A 27408-nucleotide genomic window follows, 5' to 3' on the forward strand; every position below is an offset into this window, starting at 1 on the left:
TTGCCCATGCAAGACAGATGAGCATCCCATCTGAATGGCATGAAAGGAAAATGAATTGGGGAACTCAAATTACATTTATTTAACAAAGACATTTTATTTTCTGAGATCTACAGATTAGTGACATGGACAGTGCATTTAAATGCCTAATCTAAGCCAGACACCACCATACCCTCCAAGAATGGAAAATGCTATAGGGCACAATCCACCAGAATGCTCTCGTTTCTTTAAAAGACCAAGTGTTTTTGTATTTATGTGTCCTCATTAAGTTTTCCCCCCTTATGTGAATAAGAGTGTGGCAATGTGTTATATTTTCAGGCATCACAGGGCTTCTTGAAGGGAGTGTTACTTAAAAGCTTGCTAAATATTGATAATCATTTCTGGCTGCTGTGCGTATGCCCCCAGTGCCCAAACGAATCCTCAATGATGTGCTCCTGAACCTCAATGGCATGAACCTCGCCTGGCCCTGGTGTGGCGGTGGATCCTTCTCAGTCACCAGAGGGACCTCAGGAGACCCTTTCCCGGCCCTGCTGGCCTGCTGCTGGTGGGTACAGCATATACACCATGACAATCTGGGCTGCCTTCTCAGGAGTCCTGGCCACAGCCACCTCAGGGGGGTGGGGGGTACCAGAAGAGAGTCACCAAATATCTCTAGCGCTCGTCTTCACTTGGCCAGCGGAAGAAAGCTCCGGTAGACTTGCCCACTGCATTGGCTTGAAACTTTATAAACTATCTTAATAAATCAGCTTCAGCGATCTAGCAGTATGTAATTGTGTTCATTTACTACCCTTCTTTGGCTTCCCTTCTGTGATAAAGAATCCTAAGGCTGGAGGGGTGATTATTACTCCTGGTAATCATTGCTCATCAGAGTCTTCTTCTCACCCAGGGCTTGTCGGCAAACAAAGCAGCTGGAGTCAGAGTAATTTGCCCTGCCTGGAACCGATAAATAGCATTTACTATATTGACAAGTTTGCACAGCCATTGGTTTAATACCACACTGGTTAGTATTCAGTGTGCATGAGATACCATTTACCAAAGAAAACCTTTCCACTGGCGATTAAGCAGGCTGAAAGACAAATATGAACCTATATTCACAAGTGTAGCTTCTGCTTTGCAGAGTCGTTTTCCCAAGGAGTGTGGAAATAATGTGTTTCTTTATAGCACATTAGAACTACAATCCTATGCATATTTACCTGCAGGTAACCCTATTAAACACTTGCTGCACGACTGTGCTTACAATTCATGTTTATGGTCTCAGTCAGATTCCTTGTGCAAATTGGTCAGTGTTTATAACTCAGAACCACTTGTTCTTCAAGTGCTGGAAGGGAACATAAACAACACCAGGATGGTGAGCTCCCCAAACTGCACCTGTTTTGCATATTCCATTAAAACCCACTTAATATAAGTTAGCAAAACTTGTGAGTGACAATCAAGAAGCTGTAAGCAGGTTGCACTCCTGTCAAACTCTAGCTGACATTTTTTCATACCATGTCTGTGCCTACGTTGATTTGACCTGGAGATGAATTACTGGTCTATTGCCTGCACATGACTGGCAGTGTAATTCATGTGCCTTCTGTGGGGATTGGAGCTATGTGCTGTGGTCCCCAGACTTCACTTGAGGAGAGGCCCAAAGTGGTTTTCCACTTTCCCCAAATGCTAATGCTGGAGGCTGGGCTATGTATGGATTTTGGCTGCACTTAAGTAGGATTCTCGCTTTGAGGAGGAAAGGCGAAACCATTCAGCATCATGGAGATTCTGGTTATTTACTTCATCCTTATTAGAAGGATACAGATCCTCATCCTAATTGCATTCTAAAGGTACCCAATCTGGCTGGACATGTCTGCAGTGCACTGCAGCTGCAAAAAAGGCGAATGTGATTTTAGGCTGCATTAAAATAACCAGGGACCCAGGTGGCATCAGGGACCCAGGTGGCGCTGTGGGTTAAACAACAGAGTCGAGGGCTTGCTGATCAGAAGGTCGGCGGTTCGAATCCCCACGATGGGGTGAGCTCCTGTTGTTCAGTCACTGTTCCTGCCAACCTAGCAGTTCGAAAGCACATCAAAGTGCAAGTAGATAAATAGGGACCGCTCTGGCAGGAAGGTAAACGGTGTTTCCGTGTGCTGCTCTGGTTCGCCAGAAGCAGCTTTGTCATGCTGGCCACATGACCCGGAAGCTGTCTGCGGACAAACGCCGGCTCCCTTGGCCTATAGAGCGAGATGAGCGCCGCAACCCCAGAGTCGGACACGACTGGACCTGATGATCAGGGGCCCCTTTACGCTTTATCTAAAATAACCATAGATACCAAATCATGGGAAGGATAACTTCTAGTTCTGAGCACCATAGACAAATAGGAACAGGTTCAGAAGAGGGTAATATGGATAGCTGCCAGTATGAAGGGCAGGTGCTATGAGGAAAAGTTCAAGGAACTAGATATATTTAGCCGCTGAGGATGCTCTAGCTATGGATGTCCTGCAATGAGAAGATGGTTGGATTAAATGGCTCACATGGCTTCCTTAGACACAACCGTCATATAGTTGTTTCAAGGCTCTCCTCTGGGAAACTGGTTCATTACACATTGTGTTATAATAGAGACAGGAAGGAAAGAAAGCAGCTCCAGGAAGGAGAATTCAGAGCAGAGAAGTCATGGTGAGAGAGGAACTGCTCAACCTTTTCGATCTTCTCTTGATCCCTCCATCTCATATGGGGCCAAGGAACTGGGAACTGGTAATTTGGAGTGGCAAAGATACAGACATGAAAAAAGGTTAAACACCCTCCTTCCCGCACATATTGCTTCTGAGTGCCAATATCCCATAGGTCATAGATTGTTTTTCTAAAAAAAGAGATAAATCCCAGGGCTCAGGGTCATTTGCAGAAAATGTGTAGTCAGCTCGAAAAATAAAACATTCAATTGCATATGGCTGTTGTTCTCTCTACCCATCTCTCTATTTCTCTGAGTGAGAGTGTCTTTATTTAGCTTTACTGAGCCCCCACAAATAAAATGCATGCAAATGTAAAATACATGCAAACACACTTCACATGCCAACCATGACAAATTCTGTGAATCTCTGATGTAAAGCTCATTGTCTAGAAGTTTTAGAATGTGGATTTTACTGACATAAAGAGGAGAAATTCAGGATAAACATTACAATTTTCCTTTACACATTGATTAATTCTCAGCTTGTGTCAAGTGATGTTTTTTTTGGTGGTCTTTCTGTATTTAGTAACATATTATTTTCTGATATATGGCAGTCATCGTTCAGCAAAGCCCTGAACAGGAACTGATTTTTGAGCACAAACATTTCCAACAATAGTTGATGATAACACATTATCCAAAAATAGAGGGGAAGAGGGTCCACAAACATACAGGTTCTCAGCATCTCAAGGGCAATAATGGAAATCCTATATGCAAAAAAGCAAAAACAGATTTGGAAAAATAATCCAGCAGTTTAAAAACACAGAGCTCTCAACTTCACAGACTAGGACTCCATGGACTACAATTTAACTAACAACCTCATTCTTTTGCAAATATAGCTATGAAAATTTCCTTTTATAATGAAGATCAGATTTAGCAATCTAATTCATAATATCCAAATATATGAAAGTTGGCTTTTCACATTTTTTTTTAAAAAAGTTTGTTGGTATTAAATTAACAGCTCTAAATATAATTATAAGGGATAAAAATAATTGATGCGTTTTGCACAGTGCTACTGAGCCAAAGCAAACCAAAGCCAAAAAAACCCCAAAACACTAACATGATGTGTAAATCCAACCTGCGGAGAACTGGGCAACTCTTTCATAAGATTCCCAGGGATAAAAAAAATATCCCAGGCAAAGAGTTCTTCTGCTTGTGCTAGGCACGGAAAAGTGTTATTAGAATTGCTAAATAATCGAAACATTTACAAGCTACATAAAATGGCCATCCGATTCCCCATATCATAAGCTAGGATATCCTCTTCAGTTGCTTACGTTTTGTCATGTTATTCCTTGGACAAAACCAATGATTTTTGCCTCCTGTAAATTCAGCTGCAGCTCAAAGGTCCATTCATTTGGTGTTGCAGTAGCTCTGCACTGCTAGTTTTTATTTTGAAATGGCAGCTTGTTGTATGACAAAATTCATTTGTTTCCCAATCCTGAAAGGGTAAAGAAAAAGGTGTCAGGCACAAATCATTAGGTTTAAACTCGTAATTATTAATCTAGGAATGTTAGGAAAAGCAAAGACCGGCCTTCTTCTTTACAGTTCTCAACCGCAAGAAATGTGATACCATGAATTATTTCTGGGCTTTTTCAATGCATGACCACCCTAGTGACCTCCAGCTGAAGGTGGGGGAACAGCACCAAAGGTTCTACAGCTCCAAATCAACTAAAACCGATCCCAAGAAGTTACATTAGAAGTTATAGCTGACACTTCACTGGAGACTACAGTGAATGTGGATGTGGCTCAAGACTGCTACAGACGTGAGCAACTTTATCCTTGAAATGCCTTGCAAACAATTCAGAATGGGCTTCCAAATCATCTAAAATGCCATTCCCTGGAGTATATGTCAACAGACTTCAGACTGTTGAAAAAGCTCCACTGGACAACTATTTGAGGGTGTGATAGATGCAGAGAAGTGGACCCTCTTCACCACCCTCACCACCACACTGAAGCAAGCTTATGTTGTTTTACTCATGCTCGGTCAGCTTCACAGCACATCTTTCACTTGCACTCTAGGCACCACCTGGCCTTTTTCATCACCCTAAGTTCACGGATTTACCAAAGTCTAGTATAGGCTCCACAATGCCAGAGGGGGCACTTGGGCAACTAGCTTCCTAGAGCAGGAAGAAAAGAACCACCATTGTTCTGTTGTTCATTCAGTGTAAAGACAGCCATTGACTGAGAAAGATAGTCACTAGGAAAAGGAGCTGTAAATATGGGTGCTCAGATAGCACTCCCCCTAAACCACTATTGATTCAAAAATAAAATACCAAAATCTTTCTAAAATGGTTAGTTATTTTCAATACTTTCATAAACACCTGCTATGATCCTGATCCTGAATTGCAGCCAGAAAAATTGCTGCAGAAAAAGGAGTATATATTATTGGAAGCTGTGGCTTTGACTCTATCCCAGCAGATGTGGGAGTATTGTACACCAGAAACTCTTTGAAAGGTACATTAACTGCAGTTGAAAGTTTCCTGACTGTAAAATCTGGACCAGAGGGTTCCTGCATTCATGATGGGACCTGGAAATCAACTATACATGGCTTTGCAGATCAAGACAATCTGAAAAAAGTTTGAAGGCAAATAGGAGGTTCTAGCTAGATTGCAAGAGATCAGTGGTACCACCTTAGAAATGCTGGCCCCAACACTCGGCCTAAGCCAGAGCCTATCAGCCACAAGTCCTTTTAGCTAGAGCTGCTTCAAACTGGAACCCCCAGAGATAGCAGTTCGAGCCAGATTGCTGGGAAAGGGAGGCCTTACCTGCCTCTCTGCTTGCAGTGAAAGCAGCACATAAGGCATGAGTGTGAGGCTCCAGGCCTGAGCCTTACCCCTTTAAGGCACTCCACTCTTCAGCAAAGGGTGGAGCTTGAGAGAGGTAGTCTAGTCCAAAAGGCATAAAGGGCCTCTATCTTCCTTGGAACTAATAGCCTGCTTGAGCTATCCAAGGTCCTGAACTCCAGCCTAACAAAGAATCCATAGTTTCTGGTCTCTGATAACAGGAGAGAACAGCACCCAAACACCACCCAGAATTTTCCTGTTGTAATATTAGTTAATCCTAAAATTCGTTAATTTAAGGATGTTCACAGAAGGGAAGTTTCATGTGCCCACAGTCCACCTTTATCCCATGAATAGATCTCCTGAACAATGTAGGATTTTATCCTGATTCTAATTTTTAAGCTGTATTTTAATCAATTGTTTGATTGTGGTTCATTGTGTTTTAATGTATTTGATATTTGATGCTAGTTGCCCTGTCTTGGTCGGGGAGGCGGGGTATAATAAAAAATTTGCTTACTTACTTACTAGGATGGGTAATAGATCCCACCATACTTATTCAGATCACTCATCCTACATAATTACTAAAACTGATCTAGATATAGCCCCACTAGGTTTTTGTTAGGCATGAGTACCCTTTGTTGTCTTTTCTGCACCTTTTATCTGCACTTTCTAGTGTGCCATGCTTCTTGTGTACTGAAATCGAGGTGACAAACTCACCAGCTTTATTTCATCATGGTTTGTTGGGGAATACCTTACAATTCAGCATCATGAATATATTTAGAAAGTGCCTGACACAAGTTTACTAATTGAGACACATGACATCTCAAAGCCTAAGTGTCTAAATGTTTGCTCTGGATGAAGTGTTTACACCCAACATTTATTGCTGATAACCACAGAGATAGACTAAAACTCTGCTATGGGATAATGCTAACACCATCTGGCAGGTGCTGATAGCTTGCTGAGTAATGCTGTCGTCAGCAATTGCATGGTGATGGAAAGCTATTGCTTCACTAATCACAGCTGCTTTCATGTGTTCTGTATAATTTGCTCCATCCCTACAGAACCGCTGATACAAAGAATCTCTCTCTTTCTTTATAAAGATTAATAGCTTCCTTGTTACCTTTGGGTGCCACTGTTGTCTATTTAATACTGAATGCCTTCTACCACTTGCCATTTTTAATTACCTTCCTAAGCGAGTGAAATGTAATACATTCATCATCCAAAGGGCTGGTTTGCACACAGCCTGGGTATGTAGTGCATGTAAATGGAAAGGTTTTGTGGATTGAGCCCAGGTTCAGATGCCCATCCTATTCTGCACAAAGAACCTTTAAAATGAAGAGCAGGTAAGGCTCATTTACAATATAAAAAGGACTACTTGTGTAGGCATTTGCATTAGCAAAGTGAGGGATGATTGGCTTGTATGCTACCTAAAATTAATTTCCAGTTTTGCCAGTATATAAAAACCACAGTGTTTTCCTTTACTTCTGTTCTCTGGTTAACAAGAAGACTGGAAACACTTAAGGCTGGAAATAGATCCAAGTAACTGTTTGATTTTATATTCTCAAAAGCAGGATATCAGTCATTGTGCATATTCGTTTGTGCCTGTGTAGCTCCTGGGAGAACCTAATCCATCTACCTCTGCCATCTCTACACTCCATGCAAAGACTAGGACTAAAGCAGACTTGATGGCTATATCTCTAAGCCAGATTACCCCTCTGCTTAACATCCAGCCTGACAAAGAGTTCTGGAGAACTCTAAAGCTTGCTCACTATTTTGTGACATTTTGGTTGGTCTTAATACAGATATTTTTCTTATTGGCCAACATGACTGTCTTTACCTTTGGTGTGCCTGCCATCCAGCCTCAAGTTCAGTGGAGGTCCTGATCACTAGGATTAGGATGAGAACCAGGAATTTTAAACCAGCTCTCTGCTACTGGCCATGTAAACTCTGTTTCAGTGTCCTAGCAATTGCTGGACCCCAGGGGTAATGACAATATACTTCCGACTGCCAGTTGCTAGAGAACAGCAGGAGGGGCAATTATTTTCAAGTCCCACTTGTGGGGTTCCCAAAAGAAACTGATTGGCTACTATAGAAAAAGGACACTGGCTTGGCTTGACCATTGCTCTGACTTAGGTTCTGGACTAGGTAAATGTAAAGGGACCCCTGACCATTAGGTCCAGTCGTGGCCGACTCTGGGGTTGCACGCTCATCTCGCATTATTGGCCAAGAGAGCCAGCGTATAGCTTCCAGGTCATGTGGTCAGCATGATAAAGCCACTTCTGGCAAACCAGAGCAGCACATGGAAATGCCGTTTACCTTCCCGCTGTAGCGGTTCCTATTTATCTACTTGCATTTTGACGTGTTTTCGAACTGCTAGGTTGGCAGGAGCTGGGACCAAGCAACGGGAGCTCACCCCGTCACAGGGATTCGAACCGCCGACCTTCTGATCAGCAAGCCCTAGGCTCAGTGGTTTAACCACAGCGCCACCTGGGTCCTAAAACCCTGAACTACTACTGAACTACTGGATATACTGAAGTGCAATTAGTCAATTGTCCATTGGTAATCTTGCTTCCATGCTCAGTAAGCAGCAATAAAAGGGGCAGAACTAACAAGCAGCAAGCTTTTTATTCACTTTGCAAGGAACTTTTGATAAATGGAACTTTCTTCTGCATCAGGATTATGCAGGCCAAGGATCTTGGCAATGGGCATTTCTGGATAACACAGTGCCTCATTAAGTCTCCCTTTAAATACTGCTTCTTGGTGATTGCACAAAATCAATGTCTCAGCAGCACCATTGTACTATGGAAGCAGTCACAGAAAAAACATACGAGAGCAACCCTATACCACAGGAAAGTTATTTAAAACTGCAATAATAATAGCTCAGCTAGAATGTACACTGCAGTTCATGAAAAGTACCACCAAGACCAAGAGGATGCCAACATGCTTAACGAGCAGAGTCAAGGATGGCAGGGAGGAGAGAATTCAAGAGAATAAGAACCACCAGGGCTCTTCTAATTTTCTCAAGAGCAATATAGGAAATTATATCAAAACTGAACCTTACTGAGAAGAAATACTATGAAGCAGGTTTGTTATTACACACATAATATTATATGCATATTATTGTTAACATATTACACACATATTACGCAGCCCTGTTTAGGGAAGTTTTCAATGACTGATGTTTAAATGTAATTTTAATATTTTGTTGGAAGGTGCCCAGAGTGGGAAACCCAGCCAGATGGGTGGGGTATAAAGAATAATAATAATAATAATAATAATAATAATAATTCCTTTCATTAATGATAAGTTTTTCCAACCTTTCAAGAGCATCCTAAATGGTAAGCATAACAGTGCATTTAAAAACAATGAGTAGGACTATGGTGAATACAGACATTACCATAACATGAATTAATGTGACCATGCTCCATACTGGGACACATTTATGAAACATATGCTTTTGACTCTTTGCTATAAACCTGGATGAGATGGCATCATATCCCTAGATAGTTAATGCTATAACCAGTAGTGCACTTAGCAAGGCTTACCTTTCTTTTGTATGAGATTCTGCCTGGCCCTAATGAAAGCTAGAATGTCAGCATCTGTTTGGTGGTCTCCTGTGAAGGAGATAGATGAACTTTGGACCGGTGAAATCCTGCAATAACAAAGTATATTTAAGCTTTCATCTGAGTTTTCTACTGCTTAAATTTTGTATTCCTTCTTGTGGATAACTTTGTATATTGTTAGTTACAGGTAGGTACCGTGTTTCTCATATTATAAGACACGTCATATATTTATTTTTTCCTCAAAAAAACACACTATGTCTTATTTTCAAGGGATGTCTTATTTTTTTCCTCCTCCTCCTGCCGCGGCCGGCATTGCTGCTGCGCCTATCACTATGTCTTATTTTCGGGGTATGGCTTATATTCCTTGAATGCTTAAAAATCCTGCTATGGCTTATTTTATGGGTATGTCTTAAAATATGAGAAACAGGGTAGCCGTGTTGGTCTGAGTCGAAGCAAAATAAAAAATTCCTTCAGTAGCACCTTAAAGACCAACTAAGTTTATATTTTGGTATGAGCTTTCGTGTGCATGCACACTTCTTCAGATACCATATTTGTATATTGTTGTTGTATGTTGTTGTTGTTATTGTTACTTCTTGCTCTTCACCCTAAGGTCCCAGGGTGGGTTAAAGCCTTAAAAACAATTTAAATAACTTGTGCTTTCTGTCTTCAGGATATAGGCCTAATCCACAAAGTGCTACACAACCTCTGTTCATTTATTTCAGGACTCTTGGATGGAACAGGGGCTGGTGGATTATGTTCTGTTTTGGTAGCAATCAGCATAATTTGAGAGAGCATTGGATTTGCAAATTGCACATATCTGTTTTACAATCAACACGTACTCACATTACGTTCTTAAAAAGAAGGAGAAAATCAATTTTCCAGCTATTTGAAACTGAGTGTTGGGGAAAACACCATTCTTTATTTAAAATATTGATATGCTGCCCTTCAGCAAAGCTTCCAGGCCATTCTATGGTTGCATGCACACGGAGGTTATCCAGACTGCTTGGAGCAAAGCAGCAACCTCTGCATATTACCTGTGCAAAAACCACCTGAATCAAATCCCACAGGCTTCTTAAATGACTTTGGGTAACATCTATCTCTTTAGGGCTGTTGCAAAAAAAAAATGATATAAAAATGGTAAGGCTCAGTAGCATGTTATATTCTCAAGCCACATAATCTGCAAGTCCTTATGGGCAAGAATATTTTACTGCAGTTTCACGTACAAGCCACTTTAAGGGCCAAACCACCGATCACTTCCCTTTTCAAGTAAAAAGAGCTGCATGAGAGCCCCAATCCTGATCAGGAGTGTGGCAAGTGGGGAGGAAGGGTTTCATGTTCTGTATGGTTGAGTTTCCCCTGAATGCACATAGGTTCCCCTTTCAGTTTTTCCACACAGTGTGTGAAGGAGCAAATGCAGCAGTGGATGGTAGAGATGGCAACACTGGTGGCAGGACTAGTGTGCACAGCAATTCTCCATGTGTTCCAATTTTTAAAAAAATTCTGAAGACGGCAGTTATTGCATACCTTGCTTTTGAGGGTGAGTTACTGCTCACACTGCTCTTCACAGAATGCTCTTCATAGAAGCTGGCTCTGCTGTTATTTGGAACCCTGGGAGAAGAATATTGGACAAAGGATATGTTTAATTCATAGAAATCTATAAAAAAAAAGAGTGAAATATTTGTCTAATTCAGCCATTTCCTAGAAAGAAAATGGTCAGGAATGATTCTCTTAGGATTAAGGAAGTGGGACTTCGAAGTCCATTCAGATGATAATCATTCCAGATAACAGTACAGTGGTACCTCAGTTTACAAACACAATTGGTTCCGGAAGTCTGTACTCAACCTGAAGTATACTTAACCTGAAGCGAACTTTCCCATTGAAAGTTACAGGTAGGTAGCCGTGTTGGTCTGACGTAGTCGAAACAAAATAAAAAAATTCCTTCCAGCAGCACCTTAAAGACCAACTAAGTTTTTATTTTGGAGTACTTAAACTGAAGCGTACTTAACCCGAGGTATGAGTGTACAGTAATTGGTTCTGGAAGTCCGTACTTAACCTGAAGCTTACTTAACCTGAAGCAAACTTTCCCATTGAAAGTAATGGAAAGTGGGTTAATCCGTTCCAGACAGGTCCGCGGAGTACTTAAACTGAAAGTACTCAAACCAAGGCGTACTTAAACCGAGGTATGACTGTACCCAGTTTCAATTTCATCCTCAGTGTGGGCTACATTTTACTTTTCTATGCTGTTCCCTTTTCCCATAGCTAAGCCTTTCTTACTTACTCTACTCTTTTCGCTAGCTTACTGATTCTCTTCCCTTCCCTTCATTCTTCATTTCTCCACTTACCAAAATATGGTCATGGCACTACTCATGAGGGCAGCACTTGCAGACCAGTGGATTAGAAGAATGACATACGGCACCCCATAGCAAAGCAAAATGTTTGCATCACACTTAACTCCTTAACATTTGAATTGACATATGATTTGCTGTGCCACTATTTCAAGCATTGACATGAAATCTGAACATATCACTCTGAGCCAAGATTTAACCACTAGATGGCAAGCTTGGGGTATTTTTGCTTTTATGAGTTTGTGTTTAATTGGCTTCCAAACAGATACTTCTGGCAAAAAGAAAAAGAAAGAAACTTATGAAGAGGGAATGGAAAGCATTGCTTCTTAACAGTGTCACAAGAGCAAAGAATGCATATCTCCTTGGCTGGAAGACAAGGTCCCAGACTTTTGACTCCACCAAGGCAAAGGACTTCCTGCCCACCCAGTTGAGAAAGCAGGAATAAACCAAAGTCCCTTACTACTGGAAATCCTGAAATCACAGCACTGAAGAGCAAGTACAATCTCAGCCATGGCTCTGGTTTTCTGAGTTCTTTTATTGTACAAAGAGATCCTTAGTCTAATGCACTTCAGATATAGATTTGTCCCATTTATTTAAAACAACAACAAACAGCTGGGAATTGGAATGAGTTTCACTGAAAGCCATGCTTGCAAGAATAAGGTAGATCTGTTTGAAGAGGGGCAAATGCTCCTTCCAAAGTATAGCAAGAAGATACAAGGTGAAGGTAATCATCCAAGTTAACCCTGTACATTGCCCTCTTGGTATCTATTTTTGAACTGAACGAAACAATGACCCATCTTTGTGTTTTCCCTACCTTTACCCTTCCTTGCAACTGAACCAGCCCTGATGATCAGATTAGCAGGCAAATCCCCATCCACTATGTTCACTGGTCTGTTTGAAATGTTTTGCAGAATCCCTAATTTCTTTCTGTGTTTTCTTAGACATTTTAAAAGGGAAAGCTTTTTCTTTTTCTTTTGGTGCGGGGTGGGGGGGGGCAGAGCACAGCATCTGCTACAGCTGCAGTTTTCCTTGACACTTTCCTACACCAAATTTAGAAAAGTAGTTTGGGGGCACCAGGTGGGGGCGCTCATTCAGCAAAGTATTCATTTCTCTGAATGTCTCACTGCTCAGTCGTAGGTTTGCAGAGCAAAATGCAGAGCTCAGAAAATCAGAAACAAAAAGGATCTGTCATCTTTCCTCTCTGTAGAATTCTTAATCATGATCATTACGACTAATTTAATTTGCTCTAATTGGATGAGAGTCGCTATTTCCAGCAAGGCAATTAGAAAGAGTATTCAGTCGTAGCATTTTTGGGAAAGGTCTACAAGCTCATAGACTTCCTAACAATGCAGTGAGTGTTGGCAATTTCACCAGCCTTACTTCACAGATGTCAGCTATCTTACTATAAAGTCTAACATAGAAAAAGTATTTTTTGTTTGTGTGCACTGAGATTTCAATTATTTGAAATGTGATACATTCTTTTACAATATTTCTCACCTTGTTTTAAATCTCATTGTTATGCACTGGGAGTCCTTTAACACATTCCTATTTTTATATGGGACACGGGTGGCACTGTGGTCTAAACCACAGAGCCTAGGGCAGGCATCCCCAAACTGCGGCCCTCCATATGTTTTGGCCTACAACTTCCATGATCCCTAGCTAACAGGACCAGTGGTCAGGAATGATGGAAATTGTAGTCCAAAACATCTGGAGGGCCGAAGTTTGGGGATGCCTGGCCTAGGGCTTGCCAATCAGAAGGTTGGTGGTTCGAATCCCCATGACGGGGTGAGCTCCCATTGTTTGGTCCCAGCTCCTGCCCACCTAGCAGTTTGAAAGCACGTCAAAGTGCAAGTAGATAAATAGGTACCGCTCCGGCGGAAAAGTAAACGGCGTTTCCGTGTGCTGCTCTGGTTCTCCAGAAGCGGCTTAGTCATGCTGCCCACATGACCTGGAAGCTGTTTGTGGACAAACGCTGGCTCCCTCGGCCAATAAAGCGAGATGAGCGCGCAACCCCAGAGTCATCCGCGACTAGACCTAATGGTCAGGGGTACCTTTACCTTTAATTTTTATAATATATTTAAGATGCTCACATTTTCTGTTTGCTTTCAAAGTCTGCACATTCAAAGAATGGGAGTCAAGATGGGAGTATTCATCTCTCGGTAACTTTCTGAAAGTATCAGCTATTTATTTTGCCTTGAGAGACAGTGAAGTGTGCCTCGGGGGGGGGGGTCAAACCACTGGAGAATCACAGTGCCCACTGTGGCTACAGAGACCAGTAAATTGTAACAGCTTCCTCCCACACTGTTTTTGCTGTGTTAGCAGCACCAAGGTGACCTCCCACGGGGCACAAACCTGGGCAGTGTGTGTGTATGGAGGTCCTGGGCTGCCCAGACAAAATCCCCCTCAGCCTTGCTGATGTGGTTCAAGGGAAAGCAAAGCCATACAGCTTGGCTTCAGGAGCTGCTGGAAGGAGGTGCACAAGGCACTATCTTAGGGACTCAACTCTGGATTTGTATAGAGTTTACACATTAGCCTTTTCTTCTTCTTAAAATGCCCCACAAGGCAGTGGGTATGGATTTTTCCTTGGGGTTTACTACCAAAGCCTTTATCACAAATGAGTATAACTGCAAGCCATTGGAGGTATAGGATCAGAGTTTTCCTTCTCCTACACCGATTACCTTCCCCGGTGGACAAGCCCCACCTGCCCCTCATTTCCTCCTACAGCATGTGCGGGAACTGCCTTCTTGACCACTGGACCACTGGCGGCCTTTCCCCTTTCTTGCTCTCCCCCTTCCCAGCCTTGTGGGAGAGGACAGGGAACTGCACACTCCTGGCTGCATACTGTCAGGTCGTGAATATAAGCAGGACTTTAACTTTTCACAGTCAGAATTTGGGGGGAAAGTGTGGCTTATATTCCGCCCAATATGGTACTATTGGTCTCATACACTCAACCCACCAAAGCCTGTCTTCGCATGCAGGGGAAGTCCCTAACGCACCAAAGGATTGAGACCCACTGGCTACCCTCACCTTTACTTTCCCTCTCACTCTCGACAGGTACAGTCATGGAATTCACCAAGGGCTACATGGTATTTGACAGTGGAAATCCTATTTCAGTGCAGGCACCAAACACAGCAGAGTCGTGCGCAGAAAAATACTTCCAAGTTACAGTAAAATAAAAGTTGCACAAGCAGGTTGCTGGTAACTTCGTTGCACAATAGATTGTACAACTTGTTGCACAATGCATGTCTGTTGATACAACTGTTGTGTTGGATTCCTCAGCTGCACAATATCAAAATCTACCCATCTGCTACAGCAAGACCTCTTGCTCCAGTGGACAGAGAATGTTGGAGATAGACCTATCAAATTAGTATGGCATGAGCTTTCTTGAGCTACAGTCCAGGAAAGCTTATGCCATAATAAATTTGTTAATCTTTAAAGTGCCACCAGAATCTTTGTAGTTATAGTTTTCTGGTAACAATGTTAGTGATACATTTGTATGATTCTTATATCAGGTCTCATGAATTTTAGCTTTTGTAGCCACTTATCCATCTGCTATCTAAATTTCCTCTTACAAATGACTTTCTAGCTACACCTGAACCCACATTTATTGTTATGTAGTGTATCATTCCTGTCAACTTTCACTAGTCCTATTAGCTTGACTGATAGAAGATGATGGTTAGATCCCTTTCTGTGAGTAAATTACCAGTTGGCTTCTGGATGGATTTAACAAAGAGCTTTTTTGTGCTCCAAGGCCACAGAGTTGAGAGAAAATATAAAGTCAAAAGGTCTCAACCTATGCAATTGTGGGAATGAATCAGTTAGGTTACTGTGTCATTCAGGTTCGGTGGAATCCTTGGGAAGCAAGCATTTTGTTATTTTATATTCTTAAATGTAGGAAACTAAAAACTTTGCCTCCGAAATGTTAATGCCTCAAACAGGCTTCAAGGGGACAAGAATAAATTTTCAGCACAGTGGGATATAAAAATTTGCTTTTCCCTTTCACAGTGTCAAGAGCTCCATTACAAATTCTTCATGCATCACACTGAGAACATAGCTGCATAAAATGGGTTTAGCAGGCTTAGCACACAATAACACTAAAGTGCCTTCAATAAGGTCCATGGAGAACTTAAAAGGGTCATTACGAGTGTAATGGCATAGATGATATTAGATATCTGCAAATAAAATGGAGCCACACAATCTCTTCCACATAGAATATCACATTTTATCCATGCTCTTGGCTTTTTATCGTCTACATGCCTTATAATCATAACCTCCAGGCTACCTGATAATCTGGCTTCCAAGAAAAAGAACCAAATTCAACAATAGTACACCCTAGTCACCCGTCTATCCATTTGTCAGTTTTCAAAGACAAATTAGCAATCAGAGAATATAGCTAGCACTTAGACCTAACAGACGTTTGGTGCATTTGTCATATAAAAAATAGCCATGTGACACAGCCCCAAACTGAAATGAACCCCAAGAGAAATGCTAGTCTACATTTATAGCACTCGTCCATGTTTGCTTTTGGTTTTTCTTAACTACTTAACCTAGGAAGAGGAAGAATTTCCATATTTACAGTACTTCAGAAGAGACAGCTTTGTACCAGGTGCTCCTGTGGAGGTGGGAAGGGAGTAATGGAAGCATCTGTGTGAGACCAGGTAGTTTCTAGTGAACATCTAGCCAGAGGGAGAGACCCATTAAAGTCAGGGGTAGAAGTGGTTGTATGACCCATTCCAATTTGAGTTCAGACATGGATATGGACAGAAGCAACCTTGTTCACCCTGGATGACTTGTGCTGGATTTAGAAGCAATATTGCCCAGAGTATTTACCGTACTTTCCCGTCTATAAGACGCCCCTAATTTTGGGAACTCAATATTAAGAAAATGGGGGGGGGGGAGTTTGTCCAGAATGGGAGGAATGCCAGAAAAAAATCTCATCCAAATTCCGTTCCTTGCGATCGAACGCAACGCAGAAGCCTCCTATGGTATTTCTGATTGACACCAGCCGCCACCAATCACATGCCTAATTGCCGCAGCAGAGCCCCATCACCAGTAGCCATTGCCGCAGCAGTGACCAATCACCAGCAGACATTCTCGCAGCAGCGACCAATCGCAAGCGGACATTGCCACAGCAACACCCAATCACAGGCGGACACCCGCAATAATGCCAGTGACAATCTACTACTCAATATAGAAATCATTTTCACCATTCCCCCTCTGCACTACCCATGTATAAGACAACCCCAATTTTTAAGCATTGTTTTAAGGTAAAAAAACATCATCTTATACACGTAAAAGTACAGTACATGGCTCCTGCTACAAGTAGTACTCCTTGCATTCTTCCATCTCTTTTCCATCTCTACAATCTCATTGTTTGAACCAACAACATGGGTTCACGGCATCAAATGGAACTCAACTCATTATATATATTAGCGTGGCTATATCTCCAAAGTGCAGCTCCATTTCATGTATGTGTTCGTATGTGTATGAATTTGACACGAGCTAAGTGACACTAAAATATCAGGGGACCATTAAAAAAGTCAATTATATATTGCATATTTTCAAACAGATAACCATCTTACCTGGTAGAGTATGAATGTGGTTGGGCTTCAAGAAGCAAGGGAGGAATCTTTACTGCACTGGTTGAATTTTGTAGAAGTGGCTTTTCTTCCTGGGCCGAAAGAAACATTACACAGGTAGGATGCAAAAGTCAAATGTGGAAAACAGTGGGTTCGCCCCACCTCCATTAAAATTAAATGCTAAATGCTTTTTAAAAACCCTACTCTACAATTCTAATCTTCCACACCAGTTGTCTACTTCTGTAGCACCCTTCCTTCCTTCTATCCACTCATCCATCCTAGCACAGAAGTCAGAAATTCCTGGTGCCTTACAATAAAGTGTTGAAGATTGGTTTTAAAATGTCAAAGGTCAGGTTCCAGGCTTTCAATCAGGAGGCATTGGCTGATCTGAGTGACTTAAGGCAGTGGTCCTCAACCTTGGGCCTCCAAATGTTTTGAGACTACAATTCCCATCATCCCTGACCACTGGTCCTGCTAGCTAGGGATCATGGGAGTTGTAGGCCATAAACCAGGGGTCAGCAAACTTTTTCAGCAGGGGGCTGGTCCACTGTCCCTCAGACCTTGTGGGGGGCCGGACTCTATTTTGGGGGGGAAATGTGAACGAATTCCTATGCCCCACAAACAACCCAGAGATGCATTTTAAATAAAAGGACACATTCTACTCATGTAAAAACACCAGACAGGCCCTACAAATAACCCAGAGATGCATTTTAAATAAAAGGACACATTCTACTCATGTAAAAACATGCTAATTCCCAGACCGTCCGCGGGCCGGATTGAGAAGGCGATTGGGCCGCATCTGGCCCCTGGGCCTTAGTTTGGGGACCCCTGCCATAAACATCTGGAGGCCCAAGGTTGAGGACCACTGACTTAAGGGACTTAGAATTTTACACAGGTTAAGATCTATGCAATTGTTGTTGTTGTTTAGTCGTTTAGTCGTGTCAGACTCTTCGTGACCCCATGGACCATAGCAGGCCAGGCACTCCTGGCACTATGCAATTAAAGTCTCCTATTATATTAATCAGCGGCTGAATTTTGGGCTCCTCCTGTGCACATACAAATGTACTGTATGTATGTATGTACATGTAAGAATGGAGAAATACTGCCTTAAATACAGTCCCATTTAGATAATTTCAACCATGTTTTTCTCTAACAAGTAGAAGACAAAGTTTCAATATTGATGATACCTGCAAGTTTCTCGCCTCCTCAGACCACCAAATTTCAAAGTCTTTTTGCAACTTCACCTTGGCTTTTTCCATAAGTAGCTGCAAGTGCTCAATCTCTATCTTCATTCCTTTCAAGTGTGTAAACATTGTTTTGTAACTGCAGAAATGAAAAAATATATAAGTAAAATTCGTTATAGAATAATAATGAATCATTATAGAATAATTTGTTATAGAATAATAATGTGGAAGCTTCTGGAAAAAAACACACTCTTAATTAATGTGCAGGGCTGCACCAAATTCACTCCTCTCATTCCTGCCCCCATCCCACAGATGGCAAGCTGGAGAGACCAGGTTTTAAAAATGTGATAATCTAAAACAACCTTTTCTTCTCTTGTTCAATTTGTGTCCGAAGTGTCTCTTCTATTGGGTCAGGCTCATTCATTTGCCGAGGACTGACAACAGCTGCAAGATATAATGAGTGTTAACAGTTGTAAAATGTAGAGCTAAGAAAATGTTTATACGCTGGAATGATAATCGCTTTATATGTCTGACAGAAAGAAGTATCATGCACAACTTTTTTTTTACCCAGAGAGCCCGGTTTATGTCAGAGGAATAGATTCCAATCTTGCTACAGCAGTTTATCTTTCGTGAATTTAAACTGTTTTCCCCCCCTCTGGATTTACCTCAGGGCAAGATTAGCATCTCACTTCTAGGTAAAAATGTGCCTGTTGGGGCCAAAACTACATGTTAAATCAAATTCACAATTACACTGAATGGATTGTTTCTTAAAAGAAAAATAGCAGTAGGCGGAGGGTCGGGATCGTGACTACGGCGTGAGGAGAGCTGCAATCCTAACAGAAAAGGGTAGCCTCTTCTCCTTGCACACTATGATCCAAACCTTAATTCTACCCCTTCCATGCTTAAAAACCAGATACGTTGCACACGATAATACATTTAAAGTAGCAAATAGTTTGGTTCTCAGTATTGTAGGTCTTAGTGCAAGCTTTGAAGACACAGCATTCTGAGGGGTACCTATGACCTCCAGGATATTCTCAGAGGTGTCATTTCCCAGCCCTGCCTTCACTGTTTGAGAATTAGATGGAGTTAAAAACACCATCTTGACAATGCTGCTTCTCCCAGAGAAGAGGAAGATGGGGGAAATCACCAGGAACTGATATCCAGCAGTATCTCCCTACCTTTTCCCCAACCAATCTGCTAGGAAGTATAAATAAGCTGCTGAGAAAGATGGAGGAATTTGGCAAAATGGCAGGATTCAAAATAAATAAAGAAAAAACTAAGGTGATGGTTAAAAATATGAACGAACAGAGCAAAAAGAAATTGGAGCAGGGATTACAAATTGTACAAAAAGCAAAATATTTAGGGATAAATTTGACAATGAAGAATATAAATTTGTTCAAAGATAATTATAATAAGACCTGGAAAGAAGTTAAAAATCAATTAGAGATTTGGCAAAGATTAAAATTATCAATATGGGGGCAAATCTTGGTGATTAAAATGAATATTCTGCCAAAGTTAATGTTTCTTTTCCAAATGTTGCCGATAATAGGCAAAGTAGATTGCTTTGAGAAATGGAGAAAAGAAATATCGAGATTCATATGGCAAAAAAAGAAGCCACAGATAAAATTTAAGTTATTAACGGATAAAATTCAAAGAGGAGGATTTGGCCTCCTGGACCTGAGACTGTATTACGAGGCAGCTTGTTCTGAATGGATTAAAGATTGGATTACTCTACATAATTTAGAAATCTTGGATCTGGAAGGTTGGAATAACCGTTACGGATGGCATGCGTACTTAGTGTATGAAAAAGTGACTGTGCATAAAGATTTTCTGAACCATATAATTAGAAAGTCATTATACAAAATATAGATAAAATATAGATGGCTCCTTGAACCAAAAATACCTTGGTGGGTGTCACCCATGGAGGCTATGGCAGTGGAAAAAAGGAACACAGAAACAGTATGGCCCACGTACCAATAATTAGTAACGGAAGGAGATTGTGATATAAGACTAAAACCCTATGAGGAGATTAGCAGTTATTGTAACAGTTGGTTAAAATATCATCAAATAGTACACAGATTTAATCAGGACAAAAAGAAAGGTTTTGAACAAAAAGTGTCAAAACTACAAAGTGAACTAATACAACCGAGAAAGAAGACCATCTCTAGGATGTTCAATCTACTGTTAGAGTGGGAACTGAAAGATGAAACAACCAAAGAAGTAATGATAAAGTGGGCGAAGGACTTCGGACATACAATTCAACTGGAAAGCTGGGAAAGATTGTGGAAGGTTGATATGAACTTCACGGCCTGTTACATGATAAAAGAGAACACGATGAAGATGTTTTACCGCTGGTATCTCACTCTGGAAAAACTGGCTAGGATTTATAAAAACCAATCTAATTTATGCTGGAGATGCAAGAGGGAGGTGGGAACTTTCTACCACATATGGTGGGGATGCAAAATTATAAAATGATTCTGGAATGCGGTATATGAGGAGCTGAAAAAATTATTTAAGATTTCGTTTACTAAAAAACCAGAGGCTTTTTTGTTAGGCCTAATATCTAATGACATCCCCAGAGACAAGAAAAATGTAGTCCTTTACGCGACTGCAGCAGCCAGAATATTGATTGCAAAGAATTGGAAGGGAGAGAAAATCCCATCATTATTAGAATGGCAAAACAAACTCTATGACTTTGTAGAAATGGCTAAATTGATGGTAATTATTAGAGGCCACTCAAATAAGAGAATAATCAAAGAGTGGGATGGAGTGAAGGAATACATGAAAAAATATTGCTCCGGAATTGAAATATTATTAGATAATGTGTAAAATGTACAGGGTAAAGCAAGAAAAGAACAACAGAATTAATTGGATTATAATTAAATTAAAACAACACAACAAGATGGAAGAAGTAAAATATTGAGATCACGCACGGGTGAAGGGGAGTGGGGCTACGTGGGAATTTATAATTTTATTTATAACATAAATTTTCTAACTGCGTTGCAATTACATACAGCAAAGGGAAGTCTAGAGCAATGATGTATATTTTAATTTTAATTTAGGTAACTTATGTAATAGACCTATGTTAGAAAATGAACATGGATTTTGAATTTGATGTTTGTATTTTTTGAACTGGATGTCGTATTTTGTTTTTTGTGGTTTTGAAATAAAAGAAAAGAAAAGAAAGTAATGCAAAATGGATTAATCCATTCCAGACTTTAAAAAACAACCCCTAAAACAGCAATTGAACATGAATTTTACTATCTAACGAGACCACTGATCCATAAAATGAAAGCAATAAAAAATGAACTGCAGTCACACAATCAATCAGTCAGTAGCTGAACTTGGTTCCACACTGTCACAAAAACAAAACAAAAAGAGCTGGAAAAACAAAAACGCAAAATAAATAGCAAAACCAGACAGCCCTCAGCGTAACAATCAAAACAGAAATGTGACACTCAAACAGGGCCGGCTCTAAGGCAAGCCCGGGTGGCGCAGGGCGCCAGGGCTGCAAGGGGGGGCGCCACGTGGCTGCGCCCACCCGCCGCAGTGAGAAACGGGGCGGGGGGGTGGGCGCCGGAGAGATCATCACACCATGGCGCCCGGGCGCCCGATATGCTTAAGACGGCCCTGCACTCAAATCAGAAGTGTAACACTCAAAACGGAGCACGTTCCGCTTCTGGAAAAAAGTTACCAAACCAGAACACTTACTTCCAGTTTGCAGTGTTTCGGTTCCAAGTTGTTTGAGTACCAAGGCATTTGAGAACTAAGGTACCACTGTACTGGTTTAACAAAGAAGTAAATTATAAGTAAACCTGCTACTAGGCTAAAGGAGTGTTCCCAGCTTCAGGGAATGAAATTCTGGCTGGAACACCAGGGCAATAATGACCACTCTTGGCGTGTCAGTGTTGCAGCTAAAACCATTAAGCTTTACTTACAAAACTCAGCAGCTTAATCAAAAAAGAAATCAAATAATTTATAATAATTTCATTGAAAGTACTTTAGACCAAATGTTTAATATAGGCTAAAAGCCAAGAAGATGTCATGATCTACAGGGCTTCAATTCCACGTTTGCCATATTATCAGTCGGACACGACTAGAAACATCTAGAATGCCTTTTGGTACTATGGGGAACTTACATGAAAAAGCAAACAGTAAAACTATCAATAAGTAGTAAAAAAAAAAAAAGTAAAGGTAAAGGACCCCTGACAGTTAAGTCCAGTCGCAGACGACTCTGGGGCTGTGGCGCTCATCTCGCTTTACAGGCCGTGGATGCCGGTGTTTGTCCGCAGACAGTTTTTCTGGGTCATGTGGCCAGCATGACTAAGCCACTTCTGGTGCAATGGAACACCGAACCCAGAGCAGCACACGGAAATGCTATTTACCTTTCCACCAGAGCGGTACCTATTCATCTACTTGCACTATTTTGAGCTGCTAGGTTGGCAGGAGCTGGGACCGATCAACGGGAGCTCACCCTGCAGTGGGGATTTGAACCGCCGACCATCTGATCAGCAAGCCCAAGAGGCTCAGTGGTTTAGACCACAGCGCCACCCACAGCCCCACTCAATAAGTAGTACATTTATATAAATCTGTACCTATTGAGTTTGGCCTGATAAATTCACAGCCAGAGGTGCAATATGCTTATAGGTAGGTAAAAGTAAATGTAAAGGTCTCATTCCCGTTAGTGATTCTCAGCTGTATGTTTTCTTTGCTGCTCTTTATTTTTTGTGTTGGCTTTATTATTTTAATGTCTTATTTAGTTTAACTTACTATTTTACAAATTTGTCATTGTTTGCCTCCATGGTTTTTTTTAAAAAAGAAAAGTGGAGTATATAACATTCTGACTGCATGGCACAAACATCTTGTGTCTCTGTGATATGTCTCTGAAATGGTGATGGTTAGATAGCATCCACTTAAAATACAATGGAATGAAGATAATAATAATAGTGCTTTATACATTTGGGAAGCATACCACAGTTAGTTGTTCAGGGCATCTTTTTAACCTTACAACATCTCTCTGTGAGGTACATTAGCTGAAAGTTGAAGATTTGCTTAAGGCCACCCACTGAGCTTCATAGCTAAGAGATTGGAACCTGGGTTTTTTCCACATCCAAAGGAGACACTCAAATCACTGCATAACAAAGAAACAATATAGTAGATAAGTCAAGCAGAACTAAGGGGTCATATGTAGAGAACTACATACTTCCCCAGCTGATTTGATTGATGCCTATAATCTCTAGATTTTTTAAATCCCTTTGATCGATCCCCAAGAGTTGGTTAATGAGCCACAGGTGGACCTTCAGAGTCAGTTTCTCTTAAAATGGGTGGTTTTGCAGCAGCTTGAAATAATCTGTTACCTGGTATGATAGCAGCATTTCAGGGCAGCTGTTTACCTGATACGCAGGTGATACATCAAACGAAACAGCTGCTTTACAAACATATTAACTATGAAAGAGGTTATAAACAAAAATTAGCAGAGATAAAATTAGCAGAAAGCTGGTTATAAGGGGAAATTTTATATATTTTATATCTGATGAATTTATTTCTTTTTTTAGAGTTTGTATGGGTGGTTCTAGAATTGATTGAAGTACTTTTACTGTTTTAGAGCTGGTGCTTCCGTACTTTATTCTGTTTTTACCATGTACACCTCTACGACGGCTTTATGTTGTGAAGCAGTCTAGACATTTTTAAAAACAGTATATCTGATAAATGGTAGATATGCATGCTATATCTATAGATCCTACACTTACGATCCTTCAAGCTACTTACACATTTTCAAAATATATCACATATTTTAAAGCAGAATTTTTATTGTTATTTTATAATACAGAAAATACTAATGCAAATGCATAAAAAGTTGAATAAAAATCAAAGATAAGATGAAGCAAGGGAGTTCATGATAAGGAAAAATGTACATTCTTGAGTATGGCATCACACATTATAGATAAGTCACAATCAGTGCTATTATTCTTGAAAAGGAGGTGCCAGAACTCACCATAAACACCTCCCTTGTTCTCTTTTAATGGCAATGGCGCTCACCTGAAAGGTGCTAGAACTCAGTTCTGGCAAGCTTTAGCTGGAAAAAAAGCCTGGTCACAGTTATGAACATAGTCCTTCTATAAATTGGCAAACATTTCTCTTAGTTCGACTAGGTCTGTACTTGTCTGAATGTGGGTGGCCTCTCATCAGATAAGCACCATCTCCAGGTGGAGACCTGGCAACTCTAGAAAGCCCATTTGAAACTCACCCAACCCTAGTGCATCGGTTATTGCTAGTGAGTTGCATACATTTGTAGAGTTCATGCAACTGACACTATATATTTCAGACAATTCAAATTGGAAAGGTTCAAGAGCCAAATACCCAATCTGGAGTGAAAACCATGCATGTGGAGACAGAACATATCCAGGCACTGCCTGCCAAAAGTGAATTTGTAGTAGTCAGCTGCATTATATTAAATGGAGTCCCCCTTCAACCACACATGGGCAGCAAAGATGAAAGTGGTTCAATGGAACAGGAGGAATTAACAGACGGGCTGCTCTGGTACAAGTACTTGGAAGTTAGGGTTGCTTCGTGCTGCTAGAATCCTAACATCCTTGATGAAAGGCAAAGGTTTTGAATTAAGCGATGCATTCTTTGCGACATTATTCGAACTAAGTTCAGTGACTTGCAGATGGTTTCCAGATACAAGAAGAATGAGAAAAGTGAGACAAATTTAGTAACAATATTAGCTGCAATAGAAGCTCTGCTGGAAGAGATCTGAACAAAGCACAGAGATGACAATTTTATAGTGCTGTTCCAAAAGGCGTTAAAAATCAAAGACCTAGCCAAAGTGAATATGTGGAAACTTGTTGTTCCTAAACTCAAAATCGCACTGGGTTAACAAGACAATGCAAAACTAGGAACATGCTTGGCAAGTCAGCCTTCGCTTTTGCTTCTCACAAGCTAATGCCAAACATGCACTTTGACAGGCTCAATCCTGAAAAATCCCACTTACAGAAGTGCTGATAGTTGTTTCCCTAGATTTTTAATGCAGTACTTTCTGAAGGAGTTTCACTTCCACTGAATTCAAAGCAGAGCAACAATATAGGGGTTTCTTTTTGGATCACAATATTGTCCCCGTTTCCAAGACACTTTTTAACTAGGTGAATTATTTCAAACAGCTGAGCTAGAAACCATCTAGCATGCTGGGTTCATGTAGGCAGCCATGGCTCAGTGCAACATCATGAACATAAAGGAATCAGAGTTCTTCTAGAGTTCAAAAGAGCGTAGTGCTCATGCTTCCAGTGACACAGAAACTTCCCAGGAAGTGTGCTGCAGTTTGAATGTCTCAGAGAACAAGCAGGTGAACCTTTCCCAAGAGAAAGATGAGAGCTAGTGGACTATGCAGAATATGATTTTGATAAGCAGCCAGGACGTTTCAAATCTGTACTTTGGAAGCCACGACATTACAGTCCATTTTGTCCCAAGAAAGATGAGCAGTCACAAAATCACATCTGAACTTACACTTGACCCACTTTGGAAAACCATCAAGGTTTCATAAACCCTTGTTTATGAAGCCTGAAGAAAGTGCCATTGCTTTGGTGCAAAATCCTGGCATGCACCACACCAGAGTTCTTCATTGCATTTGAATCTGGGAACATTGGCTTAATGTTCCTACAAAGTAGGAAAAGAAGCTAGGATGTAATCCTGCTTGCATCAGGGAGCACGGTTTTCAAGCAGAAGAGTAAGCTAAATGACCCATTGTTCACACAATGGACTGACTATAGGCTGCCCTAAAAGTATTCATATCCAGCAAGATTCTGGAAAGGCTATCACTTGTCTTGGGGGTACAGACATAGTAAGTAGCATTGTTGCTATCTCTGAGTCTCTTTCTGGACTAAATTTGTTGCAGGAGTGGAGAAGCAGAACCTGAAACAGCCTGTCAATGGTGAGAAAACAAACCACAGGGTTTGTTATTGGTTTCTCTGCAGGAGACAAACCATGAGTCTAGGTTCAGATGCAGTGCTAAGTCAAAACATGACTTAGCCCCAGGTAGTGCAGCAGGATCAGGGGATGTGTGCACCTGCTATAATCTTTGTTCTGGGAACTTGCACATTTACTCATTTCTTCTACACCATGGCTTAGCTCAGAGTTGTGTTCAAACTGGGCCATGTGATGCTGATAATTGCTAAGCTGTTCATTGTTTCAAAATTTGATGATAGCATTTATTGCTACTTGCCCTGGAGATCCCACAGGCGATGGAAGGTGTGCAATACACATTCCTTTGTTAATTAATAAATAAAGCAAAAATGATTGATGCCACACTGTTTTCTGGTTAACCTTTAACCAGTTTTGGAGATCTAATAAAAAGCTATATTTTGACATTCAAATTATTAATTTTGGATTTGGGCTTCTTCTTAAATAAATAAATACTAGATTACATATATTTTAGGAAGTTATATAGTTTAATCTCTTGTTTGTAAACAACAATTAAAAATGGCTGGCTAATCACTTTACAAGACAATGATCCAGAATGGCAGTTTCAGCAGGATAAAACCAGTATAAGGAAGGTGAGAAGTTGCCAATTACGTGCTCCATTAAATGAAATTTCCCTGAACTTAAAAAACCAACGACTCAGCATAAAATTTCAACAATGCCTGAGTAAATATGAGATGAATTAATACTGCTGATACATCATGAAGATTTGCATCCATGCTCTTATGCCTAAAAGGTAGGAAAATAAACCTTGCTCCCAAAATCTTTTTCTTTCCTGGTTCTGCTAAACTTCAAAATAAACATGAGACATAAAACTGCTTATAAAATGCTGAATTAACACCAGCTTTTATTTCAAAATGAAAAACAATAACCCAGACAATTAGAACTCTAATATTAATAATAATAGTAATAATAAAATTTTATTTATACCCTGCTCTCCCCACCCAAGACGGGGCTCAGGGTGGCTAACACTGAATATAAATACAATAAAAACATTTTTTTAAAAAACCAGTTGATTAAAATATAAATTAGAATACAGTTTAAAATGCAGCTTAAAATGCAGCCTTGTTTTAGTGGCAGCCCATAGATCAAAGCCATAAGGGGAGAAAACGTCAAATATTCACCAGGGCCAACTATCCATGCTGGTCCTACATGGGCCAGTAAAAAGAGCTGAGGGAAAATTTATATACAAATCCCATATAAGGGATTCCATCCAAAAAATAAGAAGAAGAAGAAAGAGGGGGGGGGTTAGATGTTGGCATATTTATTCTAGAATTGCTTGGCATTATATACA

General features: G+C 40.7%; 1 protein-coding gene across 1 annotated transcript in view; it reads right to left on the reverse strand.

Moving 5' to 3' along the window:
• Positions 1-2180: 2180 nt before the first annotated feature.
• KIF6 (kinesin family member 6) overlaps positions 2181-27408 on the reverse strand; it is a 165120-nt gene continuing 139892 nt past the window's right edge. Inside the window, exons 17-22 of the mRNA XM_035108133.2 lie at positions 18503-18584; positions 18144-18279; positions 16960-17048; positions 10557-10640; positions 9015-9121; positions 2181-4127 (exon numbers count right to left, since the gene is read on the reverse strand). Coding sequence (XP_034964024.1) covers positions 4111-4127; positions 9015-9121; positions 10557-10640; positions 16960-17048; positions 18144-18279; positions 18503-18584 — 515 coding nt within the window. The 3' untranslated portion in view covers positions 2181-4110. The remainder of the gene's footprint in view (positions 4128-9014; positions 9122-10556; positions 10641-16959; positions 17049-18143; positions 18280-18502; positions 18585-27408) is intronic.

The sequence above is a fragment of the Zootoca vivipara genome, chromosome 3, assembly GCF_963506605.1.
Source record: "Zootoca vivipara chromosome 3, rZooViv1.1, whole genome shotgun sequence".
Taxonomy (NCBI): domain Eukaryota; kingdom Metazoa; phylum Chordata; class Lepidosauria; order Squamata; family Lacertidae; genus Zootoca; species Zootoca vivipara.